General features: G+C 42.5%; 1 protein-coding gene across 1 annotated transcript in view; it reads right to left on the reverse strand.

Moving 5' to 3' along the window:
• Positions 1-4348, reverse strand: part of LOC147465693 (S-adenosyl-L-methionine-dependent methyltransferases superfamily protein) — a 31445-nt gene extending 27097 nt beyond the window's left edge. Inside the window, exons 1-3 of the mRNA XM_086521426.1 lie at positions 4206-4348; positions 4069-4135; positions 3917-3982 (exon numbers count right to left, since the gene is read on the reverse strand). Of these exons, the coding sequence (XP_086377552.1) occupies positions 3917-3982; positions 4069-4135; positions 4206-4216 (144 nt within the window). The 5' untranslated portion in view covers positions 4217-4348. The remainder of the gene's footprint in view (positions 1-3916; positions 3983-4068; positions 4136-4205) is intronic.
• Positions 4349-20273: the final 15925 nt, after the last annotated feature.

The raw sequence follows: 20273 nt of genomic DNA on the forward strand, positions 1-20273 counted from the left end.
AGTCTCTTTGCTTGAGTATGCGACGAGCCCACGAATGAATCTCCTCCTCGTATCGCTCCACCCGTCGGCAATGAGGGTAGCCCCATGCTTTGTCCAAAGTCGTTGTATAATGAGTGTTGCTTGCTCCACAACCATCTTCTCTAGATCAAACAAAATGGTTCGGAGAGCTTCCAAAGATGGCGACACATAGTCTGTGTCAACTCTCCCATTCGTTGCACCATAGCTCTCCAATACTCTGACCTATTTTGATCACACATAAAAGAGGTTAGTATCATAGTTTAGAGATAAAAGTGGTAAAAACGTAGGGAACGGAGGAAACTATAAAGAGAAAGAAGATCGATAGAGCTTACCGAGCCGCAACAAAAGGGATATGATCGTCATAAAAGAATCGAGCAACGGCGGCATCCACCTCTTTCTTCTTCTCTGGGTCCCAAGAGGTGGCGAGGGTTCTTTGGCGACAAATCACGCAAGATGAAGACCGACCAAGTAGAGTGGAAGAGGAGAAAATGAGGGTCTTTGGGTCGATAGCTTTGCGTGCGCACTAGGAGGATTTAGGATTGAATACCCGATCCCTTTCCTCTCTTTCTTCTTCTCGGTGCTTACATTGGTGCAAAATTTCGCCTCATACACCGACACTCGAAGAAAGTGTGCCCTCACTTTGTCGTGGCCCCCTTTCCGATGGTAAAAGCATACATAGCTTGCATGGCCATGCGCAAGCAAGCATACATAGCTTGCATGCCCATGCACAAGCACCCCTCGCTGCCGACAAGATTCCCTCCAAAGTCGCTTCAACCTACCAGGACCATTCCTTCTGCTTTTGAGTGTTGCCCACATGGACGAAGAGGGTTACAAGAGAGGAAGAGCCCATGGATGATGCGAGAGAGGGAGAGCGAGCGAGAAGGAGGGAGAGGGAGAAAGCTTGAGAGAGAGAGAAAGAGAGAGAGGGGGGGGGGGGGGGGGGGGGGAAGAGAGCTTGTAGACTTGAGGGCTTCTTCCATAGCAAATGTGCTTCATGTAGACTTGAGAGCTTGAGAGAGAGAGAGATAGGAAGAGGAACTTCTTAGACCTCTGCGAGAATACATTGACCTGAGTCCGACACTCTTTACGTGGTATTCTTTAGCCTGCACAATGTAATAAGGCTCTCTATGTCGCTGAATCTTGAGTATAAAACCCTCTAGTGTGTGTTGATCTACTAACTCTAAAGGCTGTTGGAGCAAGCGTTGCTCTTTAAAAAGGGTCGAAGTTTGTTCATATAGCAATGTAGGCCTTGCAGCTGCACACAAAATGCTCCTCACTCTTCATCTCTCCCCACTCCTAACCATCCACCTTCTTCCTGCATATCCTCCTGTTTCCACGAATCCGAGTTCCTCTTTCACTCTCTATCTCAAGGCAATGTGATGAAATAGAGATGTATAAAAGAGGAAATTTCAAGCGAAACATTCACAACAGATACCAAGAAGGTAAAGCAAGGAGTTTACAAATTAGCCAGGCTACGTGCGTATCAACTCATTAATGGACGACACCGTTGACACACACCCCAACTTTCTGCTTTCAGGAGGGGAAAAAGTATGCCCTGTAGAAACCTTTGAGAGTTTGAGCTTCATGACCACACTAAAACAATGAGCAGTGTTGTTGCCAAATAAAACTTGTACAACTTGAAACCATGAGAACCAACCAGAGTCGTATTTCCTCGATAACCTAGACAACTACTTGCATAGACAAAACATGTATCTCTAAATAAAAAATCACATACCTACTGAACAACCTACAGGTATAGCTAAGATCCTTTGCTTTAATCTGTGCTGACAAATGTGATGCCATCTTTAAGGTGAGCAATTAGAGGACAATGAGCAGTGCAATGAGCAGCGGAAAGATTGTCGATCATTGTTTTGTACTCGTCCGGGACTGATCTTTGACTCCTTAGAGTCGCAAAAAATAAGGTGTATATATGATTGACATTGGAATTGCTTTAATGAGGATAAGCCTCCACTATGCGACTATTCTTGTCGAAGGTGCAAAACAAAAGATGTCTTCACATGATGGCATACCTACAGGAAGCGACCTCAAGGAGGTGGAAGAACCTTCTGTGTTGCTCCAAGCAGGTGAAGAAAGATGAAAGGAAGTTTCATAACCTCCTCTTCAAAGGTACCGTGGAACGCTATTTTTTTAACAAGGAACGCCAAAACAGCATTGCAGGCAGTGCTCGCTCTCTAGAATGTCTCGGAGCGGCCAAACATTCTGGACAGGCAGGGCAAACGATAACGGCAAGGAACAGCCGGAACGGTCACAATGGCAACCGGCTGGATGGCTAGAATCACTTTAACAGCTACAAAATTAGCCCGACACTCAAAAACGGGTTCGGAACGGCCAAACATTTTGGACAGGCAGGGCAAACGGTAACGGCAGAGAACAGTCGGAACGGTCACAATGGCAACCGGCTGGATGGCAAGAATCTCTTTAACAGCTACAAATTTGGCCCAACACTCAAAAACGGGTAGAGTTTTTTAAGTGTGTTAATTTTTTAGTGAGCCCCCCTTAAAAAATTCACCCACCCACATTACCTTCACATTGCAAAAGCTCTAAGCTCTACCCTCTCAAGGCTCAAGCTCTAGCTCTATCAAGACGTAGAGAGCCTCATTACACTATATAGGCCAAATAATACCACGAGGGGACGGTCAATCACAAATCACCGTATTCTTTCATAGATCCACCCCACCTCCAACCCCCACATAACAGGGAGTCACTCTCCAGATGGCAAAGACAATCAAGGCAAGCAATGGACAGAGAGGACCTCGTTTCAAACGCTCCACCCTTAAGACCAACAGGAGACAGATGATGCACCTAGTTTTCAGACGCCCCATCTCTAACAATGAGAGATGACAAAGATCACAAACCAATTCTACTAAGAGACTGCAGAGCGCCTGGCTCGACTCAAAACCACATCCAGGTATATTCTTCGAGGTGCTGCTAACACCCCCTTCATTGATTTTTACGTGTGTTATTTTTTTAGTGAGCCCCCCTTAAAAAATTCACCCCCCCACATTACCTTCACATTGCACAAGCTCTAAGCTCTACCCTCTCAAGGCTCAAGCTCTAGCTCTATCAAGACGTAGAGAGCCTCATTACACTGTATAGGACAAACAATGTCACAAGGGGACGGTCAATCACAAATCACCGTATTCTTTCATAGATCCACCCCACCTCCAGCCCCCACATAACATGGGGACTCTCCAGAGGGCAAACACAATCAAGGCAAGCAATGGACAGAGAGGACCTGGTTTCAAACGCTCCACCATTAAGGCCAACAGGAGACAGATGCACCTAGTTTTCAGACGCCCCATCTCTACCAATGAGAGATGACAAAGATCACAGACCAGTTCTACTAAGAGACTGCAGAGCGCTTGGCTCGACTCAAAACCACATCCAGGTATATTCTTCCAGGTGCTGTTAACACCCCCCTCATTGATTTACACCATACTACACCCCACTATCATACAAGATGGAGCTAGCTAGATTGCATAGCATGCTCGTATACCCTTTGCATACAGTCTTGCATATAGTCTTGTATTATGAGCCCCTAGCAATAGAGCTCCATCCCCCACCCATCATGCCCCTAGCATCAGCTTATGAATTAGCTATAGTCTTTCATTTTCAGTTCAGCTTTTCCTTTTCTAGGATGACAGAGGATATACCACACATGTACATTGATTTGTTTCACAGGCAAGTTTGGTCTTTTAAAGACGTTAATAAAATATCAATCTCTCTCTCTCTCTCTCTCTCTCTCTCTCTCTCTCTCTCTCTCTCTCTCAACTCTGCCAGCAGCTCTCCAATTTGCCAAGTACTACCTAAGAACACAGCACGTGCATGAAACTTTTCTTAGAACGCAGCATTGGCATGTCTTAAATAGAGAGCTCACCAGGAATTTGACAAACACCAGGGAGGAGTCCCAAACAGTGGTACCCAAATGTTTTGAGTTAGGGTCCTACAAAAGATCATACAATCCCATCAAAATAGACGAGAGAGTACACGCAAAGGGCCTGTATTAGGTGATGTCTTCCTGTATCAGACCTGGGCAAGCTGGAGGCGGTGGCCCAGAAAGTCTAGCTCTATCCTGTCCGTGTGGGGGGTGTTCAGCCTGTCAAAGGTGTATGCATAAGCCGATAGAGAGTGGAGCATGAATGTGGAAAAGAGATTGTAAATCGCACCTTTCCTCCATAGTTGCTCGCTAGAAGAAGGTTTGGATGGAATGCGGGCGTAGGTCGAACCTCGACCAAAGCTCCATTCATACGAGGGAGACTAGTGTTACAGACCAGCCTCCAGGCCCGTCTGTCCCACTTTTCTTTGGCCGCGAAGAATAAGAATATTTCTCAAATGATAGTTGTTTGTGACCTCATTTGCAACTCATTGCGATTTTGAATCGTAATGTCTTGCTCTGGAGCTTTTTCTTGGGGGTATAGTAGCTCTCTCTCTCTCTCTCTCTCTCTCTCTCTCTCTCTCTCACAGGAACACATAGGTCCGTTACGTCCATAGAAGAATCTTGATTTTAATATAGAATATATGTCCTCTTTTCATTATCCAAATCTCTCTCACTCTCTCCGGGGCACATAGGTCCTTTACGCCCATAGAAGAATCCTGGTTTTAATATAAAATACATGTCCTCTTTTCATTATGCAACCCCCCCTCTATCTCTCTTTTTATTATAGAGAGAGAGAGAGAGAGAGAGCAAGATGAATCCAAAACTAATCATGGAGTCAAGATGGCTTTTCAATATACATCTTACTCATTTCCCAATTTAATGTCTCCTTATAAAGGTTGACCTGTCTTTTTAATATGGAAGAAGTCTGCATATTTTTCTATGGGCCGCTTCACAGTCCGCATAGTTCGGGACTACCTATCACACTTGAGAGATTCATCACTACAATCAATAAACACAATTTAACTCAAAATCTATTTCAAACAACAATCGGCATGACCATGGACAATCAAATATCAATTATTTGTTTCAACTAAAAATGAAGGTGCAATAAAAGCATTTGCACCAAGCATCCTTGCTACTACGTTCTTCAAATACCATAACCTTATACTAATAACTCAAAATCGTAGTCTCCTACAAATTCTAGTACGTGTTCTAAACGTCCAAGGTCTAAATTCTACCAAATGATGACGTATTTGGCATGGTGTACCGACCTGAGTAAAAACCCTAAGTCGGTACTGCTCATCGAAGCCTATAAAGCGGAGCGTTGCATTGATAGGAAGCTGGAAGCCAACAAACCAAATTGTGGCAACTATTAGGTCACCGTTCTCATTGTGTTCAAATGCAACATGGTAATATCCAAGTGTAAAAGATGACAATTGCCCAAGGTATAATAATAATTCGTAAAGGCCAATAAGTACATGTGAAAATGTGCAGCACTGCCTGCATTAAAAATAAAAATTGTTAGTTGGCACGCTTATTGAAACAATTCTACGGCTAATGCTACAGTCACAAAGACTATATATTACCCTAAAACACCAGAGTTCTCCAAAACATGAACCACACTGTATTTGTAGATGCGTGTCTAAAAAGTGACAAAGCAAAATGTATATGGCGATGATGAGAATAAGAACCAATGTCAAAATATGCACACAAGCAAAACATATTTTTAACCATTTGAGGTGCACGACCTACAACATATGAAATGGCACTTCGAGGATCCATCTGCCATCACAAGAAAGAAAAGGCAATAAGATCATGGAAATGTCATTATTTGTGAGAAATTGTTAAGCTATGAAATGAATACAAACAATTCACTATTCCAAGGAGACAGCAACATACAAAGATCATCCGGTTGTCAATTGTAACACCTCTTTGTAAACAATATTTGGAGTCCTTGTAGAAGCTGATAAAACCCCATCATTACTTTGTAACTTTCTATTGTCAACCACAACCTTGATGGCATTTGAAGATCTTACACGAGACATAGCCACATACAACTGTCCATGGCTAAAAACAGGTGATGCCAAATATAGTCCCAAGATTCCAAGTGTTTGCCCCTGTGCCTTGTTGATAGTCATTCCAAATGCAAGCTTGACAGGGAATTGTCGTCGTCTCATTTCAAAAGGAAGACCCAAGGAACTTGTGGTGACAAAATCAATCCGTGGTATCAGCACAATATCCCCAGCATTCTTGCATGTGATTATCTCTGCTTCTAAAACTCTACCATAGAGTTGTCTACATATAAACCTTGTACCATTGCACAAACCACGCCTCGCATCCAAATTACGCAACAACATGATTGGGGAATTTTCTTTTAATTTTAGTATATGCGGTGGATATCCACCCCCAAGATCTAAGTTATTTAGAAACTCAAGTGTATATAAGTAGTGAATTTGGTCCTCATTTGAACAAAGGGAGTCTGCACTCAAGTACTCTTTGCTTACACCTGGTAGCCGTCTCAATGCAAGACTATTTATCATATCAATTTCTTTATTCTTTGGTGCAAGAATGCCTCGCTCTTTGAGGACCTCCCTTCTTGAGCAAGAAAAGAGAAACCTTGTGCTCTGATACCAATGTAACATTTAATGGCCTAATAACTTGTGTGTAGCGTAAATGAGCATGAACATAGTGGGCATTTCATTAGAATAGATTCCTAATGAGAATTACAAGAGTGCTTGGGTGGAGAGAGAGCAACAAAAAGCATAACACCTAGTTAGATAGCATCGACAATACTTTCAAAAGAGAGAGAAATTAAGCTAATGACAACAGTTGAGGACCGGATTTTCATGGAGCCAGTCCCCCCTCCAAAAGGCTTTGTATTATGGTTTCTCCCATCAAGAGAGACATTGTACAATACAATTCTTTGTGTTCCTTCAAGACTAGCTAGTGCAATGAAGATGAAAGCTTCATGCACTAAGCAAAACACTTAGCAAACACAACTTGAATTATCCCCGTTCTCAGACCCAAGACCTCACACACCTTCGAAGATGGTGAGAGCTAGCAGGGTATGAGAGTAGATTGAGAGGAAGAAGGAGTATCTTACGAGAAAGATGTACATCTCCTCACATAATCACTCATATTAGCATAGCTTCGCTTAGTAATTAGCTTGGTAGAGGAGATGAGCATGCATTGAAGCTTGGCTCTTGGTTGGATTTGCATCCACATGCCAAGAGTGTGTTGATGTAGGCTTCTATCTCACAAACTTGGAGTAGGTGATGAGCTCTCCATTAAAGCTTGGGAAGAGATAGTCTTATCTTTCTTCACACATGAGATTGTGTGAGTGTGTGTGTGATAATGCCTTGCAAAAATCAGCCCCCTCTCTCTCTTGGGCGAGCCCTCTTGCTATTTGCTCTTGCTGAGCCCTCATTGGCTCTCCCCAAGTCAAGCCAATGACTATTAAGCAGCATAAGTGATAGCCTTCTGACATGTGTCCCCCTTTCCCCTTTTGTGAGAGCTTTAGGTAATTAAATAATTAAACTAAACTCTCATTGGACCCCTTTGCCTCCTTGCCAATAGGAATCAGGCAAGCCATTGGGCTCTTGAATGCTCATTGGACCCCTTGTGAGACTGCCCAATAGTCTTCTAGGAGACTTAATTCTCATTGGTTTCTTTTATTAAATGTTTTTAAATTAATTAAACTAGATTTACTCTAGCTTAATTCTCATTGGTCCACTTCAAGGGTCATCCAATAGAAACTGGGCACACCTTGTGGGCATCTGGCCTAGGGAGCTGACATGTGTCCCTCATTCCCTTTGTGTAAAGGGAGCCTGTGTGTGTGTGTGTGTGGCTTTCTCTCTCATCCCCTAGAAGAAGGGCTCGCCCCCTCCCATGTAGGAATATGTGTTGACTTTGGAGAGCACACAAAGCATCCAATTCCCCCTAAGCTTTAACCCTTTGGACACAACCTTTGAATTTTGGAACCTTAGCATTTTGGAAGTCTCAATGGGCTGAACCTTAGGGTCTTTTTAGCCCATTGTTGCACATGGCTCTTTTGCAGATGGCCCCCCCTTTGGATCCCTATTTTCCCTCCTTTGGATCCCTACTATGGCCGGTCTGCTAGCTTAACCAATATTCTAGCCTTTTCTCCCCTGGCACTTCCCCACATTAAATGATCATTTTAATATGAGAAAATCATTTAGGAGAATTAGATATTGATTATTATGACATTACCTCTCTCTTGAAATCATAGTCGTCCTCAACTATGGTGTAGAGAAGATAAAGCATATTCATAAGCCTTTTCTTAGCGGGTAGAGGATCCCTATGTTACCCTACGACATCATTCCACAATGGATGACTAGTCCATTTGGCGCTTGAGAGCCTTAGGCTGCCGCAAGCATGTCTGCTCATTAGTCCTATCAGTCTTCTAAAATAGAGTGACAAGCTCTACTTGGTGTTTGGGAGACGTCATCTCCGCAAACTTGATCTAAGCATGCATACTACTTCATTTTTGTGCACAATAAAGAAAAAGAAAGTCTTATAAGACAAAAACTTTGTTCATTTTTAACATTTTGTACATTTGCTTACTCATTGGGAAGCATTGTAAGCATTGACAAGGTTTAGGTTATCCTTTAATTGTATGCCTTGCATCCATCTAGCATCTTCAAAAGGATAATTCTTAAACTTAATAAGATATCGCCTCTTAGCACCTTGTCTTCATGTCGGAGAACGGACTCGGGCTGCAGCACCTCCTCTTGGTCCTCGATCTCCGGCGGGTCTTCAATAGTTGGTTCTTGAGGTGTCTCTCCTTTGTAAGGCTTTAATAGGCTCACATGGAAAGCATTGTGTATGAGCCAATGATTGGGCAACTTGAGTTGATAGGCCATCTCATTGATTGGCCTAAGAATTTGAAAGGGACCATAGTACCTTTTTGCTAGTTTAGCATAATACTTTTGGTGACCCGTAGGATTCTTGCCCGTCGTGTGCCTTAATCGAGCCTTGGGAAACTTTAACAAGACCCAATCCTTTTCTTTAAAGGCTTGGGATCTTCTATGCTTGTCAGCAGCAGCCTTTTGCCTTTGCTGTGAGATAGAGATAGCATCCTTAATCTTTTGGAAAGATTCTTGTAGGTCTCGGCTATACTCATCTGCAGTAGCAAAGATCTTCCCATGTACCTTAAGTAGCAAGGGACTTTTTGATCTTCCCTCAATTACCTCGAAAGGTGCTTTTCCCGTGGAAGTATGTACATTGTTTTTGTAAGCATACTCCACTAAGGGTAAGTACTTCTCCCATTGGGATCTTTGATCTACTTCCGTTACATAGGCTTTTAGTAGATCGAGAATGGTTAGGTTAGCTATTTCACTTTGGCCATCCGTTTGTGGATGATAGGCCGAAGAGAAGTTTAGCCTTGTCCCTAAATTCTCAAAGAGACCCTTCCAGAAATTACTGGTCATTCTAGGATCTCTATCCGACACTATGGACATTGGCAAGCCATGGTACTTGAAAATTTGTGAAATGAAGAGGGTTGCCATTTGATGGGCTTTGATAGTCTTTTTGACAGGTATAAAATGAGCTTGTTTACTGAACCTGTCTACTATCGTCCATATTCCCGTATTCCCATGGGTAGACTTAGGAAATCCAAAGATAAAATCCATGGATATGCTCTCCCATGGTGAATTAGGGATTGGCAAGGGTTGAAGCAATCCAAGTTGCTTCCCTCTATCAAATTTTGTCTTTTGGCATACCACACATTTAGAAACATACTCTTGTATGTTCACTTTCATGGTAGGCCAATAGAAATATGTTTCAATTCCCTTTAAGGTAGACTGAATCCCTCTATGCCCCGCATAAGGTGGAGCATGAGATTCATACATTACTTTCTCATGTAGTGAGTTAGTAACGCATAGTCTATTGCCATAGAGAAGATAACCATCTTGTAAGGTAAATGGTTCTTCTTTCTTCCCTAGTGCAAGGGCTGAAATCACATCTCTAAAATCGGGATCAATAGCGTACTCATCTATCATTGAAGAAGATCATTGTGAGTTGCTATGGAAACCGCATTCACTCTCGGCCGTCTTGAGAGTGCATCAGCTACTTGATTATGCTTGTCAGCAATGTGAGCAATATGAAAATGAAATTACGAAAGGAAATTTGCCCACCTCATTTGTTTGTCGGAGAGCTTGGTCTGCGTCATGAAGTACTTAAGACTTTGGTGATCCGTTCGCAGAATGAAAGGAGTCCCCAATAAATAGTGCTTCCATGAGTCTAAGGTGTGTAGCGGAAATGAGCATGAACATAGTGGGCATTTCATTAGAATAGATTCCTAATGAGAATTACAAGAGTGCTTGGGTGGAGAGAGAGCAACAAAAAGCATAACACCTAATTAGATAGCATCGACAATACTTTCAAAAGAGAGAGAAATTAAGCTAATGACAACAGTTGAGGACCGGATTTGCATGGAGCCAGTCCCCCCTCCAAAACGCTTTGTATTATGGTTTCTCCCATCAAGAGAGACATTGTACAATACAATTCTTTGTGTTCCTTCAAGACTAGCTAGTGCAATGAAGATGAAAGCTTCATGCACTAAGCAAAACACTTAGCAAACACAACTTGAATTATCCCCGTTCTCAGACCCAAGACCTCACACACCTTCGAAGATGGTGAGAGCTAGCAGGGTATGAGAGTAGATTGAGAGGAAGAAGGAGTATCTTATGAGAAAGATGTACATCTCCTCACATAATCACTCATATTAGCATAGCTTAGCTTAGTAATTAGCTTGGTAGAGGAGATGAGCATGCATTGAAGCTTGGCTCTTGGTTGGATTTGCATACACATGCCAAGAGTGTGTTGATGTAGGCTTCTATCTCACAAGCTTGGAGTAGGTGATGAGCTCTCCATTAAAGCTTGGAAAGAGATAGTCTTCTCTTTCTTCACACATGAGATTGTGTGAGTGAGTGTGTGATAATGCCTTGCAAAAATCAGCCCCCTCTCTCTCTTGGGCGAGCCCTCTTGCTATTTGCTCTTGTTGAGCCCTCATTGGCTCTCCCCAAGTCAAGCCAATGACTATTAAGCAGCATAAGTGATAGCCTTCTGACATGTGTCCCCCTTTCCCCTTTTGTGAGAGCTTTAGGTAATTAAATAATTAAACTAAACTCTCATTGGACCCCTTTGCCTCCTGGCCAATAGGAATCAGGCAAGCCATTGGGCTCCTGAATGCTCATTGGACCCCTTGTGAGACTGCCCAATAGTCTTCTAGGAGACTTAATTCTTATTGGTTTCTTTTATTAAATGTTTTTAAATTAATTAAACTAGATTTACTCTAGCTTAATTCTCATTGGTCCACTTCAAGGGTCATCCAATAGAAACTGGGCACACCTTGTGGGCATCTGGCCTAGGGAGCTGACATGTGTCCCTCATTCCCTTTGTGTAAAGGGAGCCTGTGTGTGTGTGTGGCTTTCTGAATGTATCTACCACCACATCATCTTCGTTGTCATCATTCACCATTACAATCTGCTCATCACTATCACCAATTTCATTTCCCATGCATTCTAAAGTAGCATGATCATTTCCATGTTTCAAAATACACTCGTGGTCCAAACTATCACGGTCAAGTTGGTGAGTAGTAGGAAGCATTGGTCGGTCTTCTTTGCAAAGTGTTTTGAATTTCTTGCAAAGGCTGTCGAACCCTACGTCTTGCATTCTCTCGTCTAGCCCTACATGTCTCATCAAACATTCGAACACGTTTTGCACGTCTAGGCGATAATATTCGTGGTCCAAACACCATATCTGCACAAGTAAAAAGGAATCTATGCACATGTCATTCTTTAAATCTTGAATATTTGCGTAATACAATGGCAATATACATGTCGATAATAAGAAAAAACAAACATAGCAATTTATTTACGTAAATTCACATCAATATAATGAAAGACCACACACAATAGTTTATTGAATAAGAAAGATCTCAATTACATCCAAGACGTATGCCTTGAAAGCTTCTAAGAGCAACCTAAGAGGTACTTGTTTTCTCAAAATTGCTCTTGATTATGGCATTCAACTTGTTTGTGGTTGCTCTTATCTCACCTACACCTGCGCTATATCTATTTGCTACAGCATTTAGCTTATTTGTAGTACTCCTTATTTGAGGAACAATGCTATCCAATACATTCACATGATCTTCATTTGTTTTACTATAAAGATCATCAAGACGTTTTAGTAGTTGGTCTTGTGTCTTCTGTACGCGAATTATCTATGCTTACAGGTGGTTATGGTTTCTCATTGCATTGCTCTTTATTTGACTTATCTCTTCTCGGACCTTCCACAAATATCCGCCTTCAACTTCCATGGAGCCTATCAAGTCAGAAATAGTGTCCATAGAAGCATCATGCTTATCTTCAAATCTAATACAAGAAGACTGTATTTCTTGTAAGGACTTAATGATGCGTTTACTTGGAGCCATGAAGGGAAGAATTTTTTCACGACGCTTAGCAGTGTGTCTACGTGTCATTGTTACATGATTCATAGAAGTTCCTACAATGGTAGTCGCTATCTTGGTTGACTTCACTATTCGAGATGAGCTTGATGGATTTTTGTTGCAATGCTTTTCCACCCTACATGTAGTAAGCGTTGCAGGAAGCTTCCTCGCAAGTCCCTTTGCCACTCAAACGCTTTTAGGTGTTATTGCACTTTCCAACATTGGTAGCACAAGAGATGGGCTATTATCTAAGTTGGTAGTGGCTGACTGGCCATTGCCAATAACCAAAGACGTGCTATTGTTAATCTCCATTATCTGCTGCAAGATGAAAAAATTTACAAATTGGTTATTAGGATCTTGGGGGGGGGGGAGAGAGAGAGAGAGAGAGAGAGAGAGAGAGAGAGAGAGTTTCACTTAAGGATAGATAGGGAGATAATAGAAGACATATGAGAGCAAGAAAAAATGTGCATTGATTCTATATACCCAAAAGAGTTAAGAAAGTGTATAAACCCAATACAAATTTGAAACAATTCACATATACACATTGAGGGAGGGACAAAGATAAAGAGAGAGCCGGGGGGGGGGGGGGGGGGGGGGGGGGGGATACTTCTATATGAAGCATTTTACTTTGTTTTGTGGTATGTCAACATATACAATGCAACGTACTTGCAAGTATCATTGAAAATCATGAATGCTCTCTATCTAGGCTAAAAGTGCTATACTATTCCTCCTTGAACCACTAATTTAAAGACATCGCTAACCTTTTATGCTAACAATGCCCCAAAGCATATTTATACCCAACGTAGATATCTTCAGGCAACTCCTTTGACTTTCGAGGAAGAAAGACCCTTGTGCTCTTCTGAGGAAGTTTCGTGAAAGGACAAGGGAACTGAACATACTAATCACCACCCAGCCATGCCCTATATAGGCCCTTGGCCTTCTAAATATAGGGACCCCCTTGACTGCATGTCCGTCCTGGCCCTTGGCCTTAGCCCTTGGCCCGGACTGGTCCTACCATTACTCCCCCTTGGAGAAGCGTTTTCGTCCGCGAAAACACAAGTGATGGTATCTTCATAAGAACACTAATGTTTTCTACTGTAACATCCCACATGGATCCAACAGTTCATTTCAACGGAACTCGGTTCAGTAGGAGGTTCAATGAAACCAAGAGTAACATCTTGATTTTCTACATTGTTGTCCATTTGTAACCAATGATGGTACCGGTTCCTATCCAAACATAGTGTGTAGACTCCATTTAGAACGCTCATGAGCATGGTAAACGAGTTTATCACAACACAGGTGTACCAAAAAGAGTACCTCTTGTCACTTTCCATGAAAGTAACTTGCTGACATAACTCATTAGCTAATTTTAAGTCCTTGACTTGGTCCCAATTTTCATCATCAGTAAACAACCCCACCCTAACGAGTGTTCAAGGTTGAGAACCTGAGTTATACATGAAGAGACTACCTAGTCGCAACATGTGTAAACTCCAAAAAGAGCAATAAATGCTTATGAATTTGATTGCTTGGTGCTAATGTACGCACTTTGCATATCCTGTAGCCCAAGATTACACTTTGTAATCTATCAATCCCCTTGGATACTGATAGTACTGAGGTGTGTTTCCCCCACGGTTTACAGACAGTCTTCCTAGACGACTGGTAAACGGGGAATCACAATAGCGTATAACATTGTTGAGGAATCAACAATGTTCTGAATGACCATCATGGTTAACTTGAAAAATCCACAAACACCCAAACCGAGCCATGACCTCTATTGGTGATTAGTAGACCCAAAAGTAGTCTCATAGAGATACTGCACATAAAGTGCAAAATGCTTCATAAGCAACAACTTAAGGAATATGCATGCCGTTCCAAATCAGCCTTTGCTAAACACTAGGGCCCATAACACCTAGTGTGCATGCATTTAGCAAGAAACAGATCCAAAACTGTATATCCATGGTGATCGTTGCCAATACTTATGGCAAATGTGATGCGCGCAGCACACATTAAAAAAGAATGTAAATAGTTCTGAAAAGAAACTAAATACTTTCAGTTGCAATCTTTTGCAAGCCTTGCTGAAACGTCTGAGTGGCAGTAGAAGGTGAAACATTGATCACTTCTAGGTACAGACAATGAAACTTTTTCATTAACCACTTATAGCCTTGCTATATGTATAAACAACTATCTGTAATGTTGTTTAGCAATACTTGTAGCTGAACAAGTCATTCTAAGTATCCGACAATTTTTGGCCACTGAAATTGCTCCTGATACGTCGTGCTGAAAATGGTCTAGAAAACAGATGTGACCAGCACCTAGGGACTTTGTCGTGACACATATTTGAAATAGGGGGCGCCAGTGTCAGGCCCAGAGACTCATATTTGCCACATGTGGAATATGTCTCAACTAAGGATGTTTGAAAAAGAATATCCTACAAGTACAAGATGTACTTGTGTGTGGAGGTAGCTCTAAACACTTTACGACAAGAGTGAGAGGGACCCTCATTCAATGCTCCACATTGGCTAAACCGAACTCCTTGAGTTCCTAGACCATGTTGTATCCCATGTGACAACATGTACCAAATCGAATCCTACAAGTGGATTCATAACATCGTAATGTACTTTGGACACTACAGCCCAAAATACTTGTTTCGACATGCCCTTGGCATGGCCTTGGGGATTGAACTGAAAGGTCAGTTACCCGTATTGTACTCCCCCCCTATGAAAAAACCAAGCAACAATGCACTAGAGACCCTGGTTGTTGCTTTCGCAATCCAAACCCGTTGGGTAGAATCTACGTAGTCAAACCCCTTGGTAAGACCCTTTGTAGAAACTGCTCAACTAGCAGGTAACGATAACCAACCTAGTTAACCGTGTACAGAATGATGAGAATCAACTTGAAAAGTTGAATCTTTTCGCTACCGCGTGGTAGATTATGGAATTATTTCCTTGAAAGTATAACGAGAATAGATCAAACTATAATCCTCAATTCCTATTGAGAGATGTAGCAATTACCTGCCGGGTCTTACCCTAGATTTAACAATGGCTCTTAGCCAGCGTGTGTGGCTCATATCCCTCATGGCAATTAGTGTTCAATAGTTGAACCGATGAAGACTAACGTGGATGAAATCTTGCCCAATATCTAGCTGAGAGTTAGAGCATCTTGGGTCAGGAGGACTTGCTAGTGCAACGTGTAGCAAAAGCTTCTTAGAAGATTTTCATTATTCCCTTAAAGAGAGAGAGAGAAAGAGCATGCTGGACTGAGGAACTTTCCTTAAGGTTTTAGAATGTGTACCCAAGCTATGTGCTCTTACGCATCTTATGCCTAAATTGCAACTTATCATGTAAGCATTCCACAGTTTTCCGGTATGACTCTCTCATCGAGAGAGGTAATCGAAGATCAGAAACTCATTGTGATCCACCTACCATAAAGGGGTCGTGATTGTATGAGGACGACTTAGCATTGGCACGTTGCCCGCCCGTCCATCCGTCCTTGACAGAGTTGCGAGTGTGATAGCGGAAGCGTAATGCATGAAGTGGTGGAATTGAGTCCACCTCACTAGCATGCCTTGCATGCAGAATTGTAAGCCCTTGCTGAGAGTGATGACATCAACCGTGAGAACCAAAACCATAAGTGCCTAGACTGGTAGGGATTCTGTGAGTGATTTTCCCATTTGGTAGTTTCCCAAACTTGTGTGCCACTGCCCGTGATGCCAAGTCATCGGGCAGTACCTTGGCCCAAGGGAGAAGTCTTGCTTCATATAAAATTTCCAAAGCACTTTGCTTTGCACAATGAGAGTAATTGGCAAGTAAAGTGTAAACAAGGTAAAACAAGAAAAACTTAACCTTGGCTAACCTGCTAGTTGGTGCTGCAACCAGTTGTCATGAAATTTGGAAGGAAAAACTCATTCCAAAATGGCTCATAGCCATATCTGCACAGACGTCCTCGTATATCCTAGACACTCGTCTGGTACATAATGAAAACACCTGCAATAGGAAATAACCTGCAACCACATTGCCTACGCCTTCCCAATTCGGTATGCTCATAGCATATGCCAAACGTGGCCAGTCTCAATGTAAGATGTATAATTTAAAGCTTTGCATCATAGAACGATGTCGGGCCTCACAGCCAACAAATGCTATCGAAGACAGATGTCATAGCCAAGAGATTCGACCTTGTCAATCATGCACAAAAAATCGACCTTGTCGACTTGTAGATCTGCAGGAAAAACCGAATTATATGTGCAATAAACAAATACCAACTGCGTACCTCATGAAGTACACCTGTCGATGATATGGCCGTCGTAAGAATTGAATGAGTTGGAATCAAGGTTCACAACTGTTTGATTTCGTGCTGCCAAGGGCCTTGCCCGATTTATAAGCAATTTGGAAGCTTGTGAGTGACGTAAATGCTCGAGTGGTGAGACACAAACCATACCCATGAGCATCTTTGACGAGCCTTGCTCTTGTGTAATCCCATTGAATTGCTAACGAGTTATACTTCAAGTCAAGGCAATAGAGACTCAAGCCATGCGGGAGTCTAATCGCTATGTCAAAAATGTATGCCAGTAGCATCTTAGCCATGTTAGTTGACGCATACATTCAACAAGTACTTATCATTTTCAAAGTCAATACAAGCTGTGCTGGTCTGCAATGTTTAAAGTTTAAGGCGGCATGTCATGCATTAAACAAATTGTGCAAATGATAAGAATATCGCGGACGCATAAACCGTATGCATGTGCAAAGCTGTAAAAAAATGATCCATACTTGACAAACCATGCCGAGAATAGGAATTGGCTGGCTTCAGCAACAACCTTGCCGTAAAAACCTTCAAGCGATGCTTGAAAACCAATACACCCCTTGGGCGGCAATCACGTCACAAATTGGTATTCGCAAACCCAACAAAGTGCAAATGATTTCTTAACCAAATCAACACGAAAGTGTGAACAGACAAACGAGTACCTTGAAAGTTTGTCAGATTTCTAGTATGCTCCGTAGTATGCCAAAAGACCTTCAGCAATTATCAATTCCGCCGGAATTCTTGACTACTATTCCTGTCTACATGTCCATTCCTGCGCGTCGAACCCTATATCTTGCCGACTGTAAGTAGTTATGTCGCCATGCGAGCCATGCATACATTTGGTCGAGCTTGGCACATGTTATTATCGGCCACAGTGGTGATCATCGTTGAGGCCACAAAAGTGATCATTGTTGAGGCCTGGCCTGCATGCCCGTGCCTGCAGGCCCTTGCATGGCACGAGTATGGCATCTGATAAGGTATGCATGCCTTGTGTTGGCCATGCATGCGAGAGAAGAGACCCTGCTACCTATGGGAATGATTACCTGCTGAATTTGGTGAATGAAAAATAAAATAAAATAATTTTAACCTACTGCAGCGATGGTTAGAGCAACCGCTTGCACGCAGACCGATCCACGGATACAGCGCGAGCAGATGCCGCTTGCAAGGCGCTGTTGTGACGGTTTTTCCTCCCCATGCCGGTGCGCTCCCGTCGAGCTCCATAGCTCCGAGTTCTGCACAGGTCGGTTGAGCAAGGCTCCTGCCAAGACTGCATTCCCATATCCCGGATTCCGCCACTAGAGAGGCGTTTCTGCGGCTTGTGCAAGGGCTCATGCAAGGGCTCGGTCTCGCAACTTCTACCCTCTGTCAAATTCCATAGCATTGGTTGAGAGAAAACAAGCTCTTGCATCGATTGTGATTCAAATCGAGAACTTGCATACAATCCCTCTGACCATCTTCTTCCTTAAGGCTAACGAGAGAGAGAGAGAGAGAGAGAGAGAGAGAGAGAGAGAGAGAGAGAGAGAGAGAGAGAGAGAGAAATCGAAGATCCATGGCAAGCTCCTCCCTGCCTCCTTCTTCTTCCTCCCCCTTCTCCCTTGAGCTCTGATACCAGTGAAAGGACAAGGGAACTGAACATACTAATCACCACCCAGCCATGCCCTATATAGGCCCTTGGCCTTCTAAATATAGGCACCCCCTTGACTGCATGTCCGTCCTGGCCCTTGGCCCAGACTGGTCCTACCATTGTCCTAACATTTCGGATGTTTTGGAAAATCACGTTTTGCTATCACTCTATGACGCTTATGGTGGGGGCATCGATTGTGTGCAACTACAAGCTTTCCATTGGTCAATTGATTCTTTTCAAGGTCTTCAATTACGCTCATATATGTGGCAGTTTTTGTAGACATATCCTAATAGAAACACATTCTTAATTATGGCACAATCATGAGAGAGAGAGAGAGAGAGAGAGAGAGAGAGAGAGAGAGAGAGAGAGAGAGAGAGAGAGAGAGAGAGAGAGAGCACACAATGTCACACATTATTGACAACACATACCATCATCGATTTCCAATCTTACAACTTTTGAAAGTAAATGCTAGAAGAGCAAACTACACCAAATCCAGAGCATGGATGTCCCTAAATCCATTGCATGATACAACCAAGTCAAACAATTCGTTTTGCTATCTACAACACACACAAAATTTTGCTATCTGTGTGTGTGTGTGTGTGTGTGTGTGTGTGTGTGTGTGTGTGTGTGTGAGAGAGAGAGAGAGAGAGAGAGAGAGAGAGAGAGAGAGAGAGAGAGAGAGAGAAAACTTTTAAATGAAAGCTCCAAATTCTTTCCAAACTCAGGAGGCTAGCTTACATAAAAAAAGCTCATCTAGTATGAAACTCTAAAACATTTTGTTGACTCCCAAGCTACCTAGTCTACCTTACATAATAGACTTAGATACTTTATTTCCTTGAAACCCTTAAAGCATTTTCTAAGATCCTAAAAAAGGCAGGCATCATTTCTGTCAATGGCCTTAAACACTTGGAAGGCTCCAAACACATAGGATGGAGCTTCTTATCAAGGTCCACCAATGACTTTCTTTCACTAAATCGGAAATAGTTTGCTCTCATAATGAAAGAAATGTGTTGTATTTGACTTGCTGCATCAGTATCCTCCCAGCCGGTCTCATGGAGTGAAGCAAACTCTTCACAAAAAGTGAAAATTTGCAAAATCATCCAAGATAAAGCATATACATCCACACCTTTTGTGTAGACATCTTCATCATCGGTTCCCATTAGCTCTGGAGCCAGCCATGGTCTCAAGTCATGATCCTTCCTATGTGGAGTTTGGGACACACGCTTCTCGTAACCTAGTCTCATGGCCAAACCCCAGTCAATGATACCAATGCGAGGTTGGTGATCCTGGGTGAAATCTAACACAACATTTCCTGGATGCAAGTCACAATGTAGCACGGCCTTTGCTATGAGCAAAAGCTATTGTCTGTACCATAGCATGAATGAGAGATGGTGCATTGTTACAAAAGGCCTCAATGCGGCACATTTCAGCTTCAGACAATACTAGATCAGAACCTCTATGAATTCCTCGGCCATCTCCTTGAAGCTTTCTTATAATTCTGATATAAGTTCCATTCTCATAAGGAAGAGACATGAGCATATTGCAAATGGAATCTCCATTGAAATAAGGGAACATACTTATCCATGGAACTTTTCGTGTATGTCTGTTGCTTTGAACAATCCCATTATGCACAAGATCCACACTCAAGTCTTTTTCAAATGACTTGAGGCGAATTTCAGGGGGTCCCAAGTACATTTTTGCAACATAAAATGTACCTCTCGGAAAGAAAGAGATACCCTTTAGTTGCACTTTTTGGCATTTTCCATAAGATCCACGCCCTAGTGTAGCAAGGTGCAAGATTGTATCATGCTCAACACCAATAGAAAAAGTACATGAAGAATTTCTAAGCGTGCTATCCAAGTAGTCAGCAGGAGCATTTTCCATAAATATTTCTCTGTCTTCCACAGCAATGGCCCTATGAGCTTGGGCCGCTCTCAGTTTCTTGGAGAAGAAAAATTGTACATCCA

This window comes from Adiantum capillus-veneris, chromosome 1, assembly GCF_014529385.1.
Source record: "Adiantum capillus-veneris isolate H3 chromosome 1, ASM1452938v2, whole genome shotgun sequence".
Lineage (NCBI taxonomy): Eukaryota > Viridiplantae > Streptophyta > Polypodiopsida > Polypodiales > Pteridaceae > Adiantum > Adiantum capillus-veneris.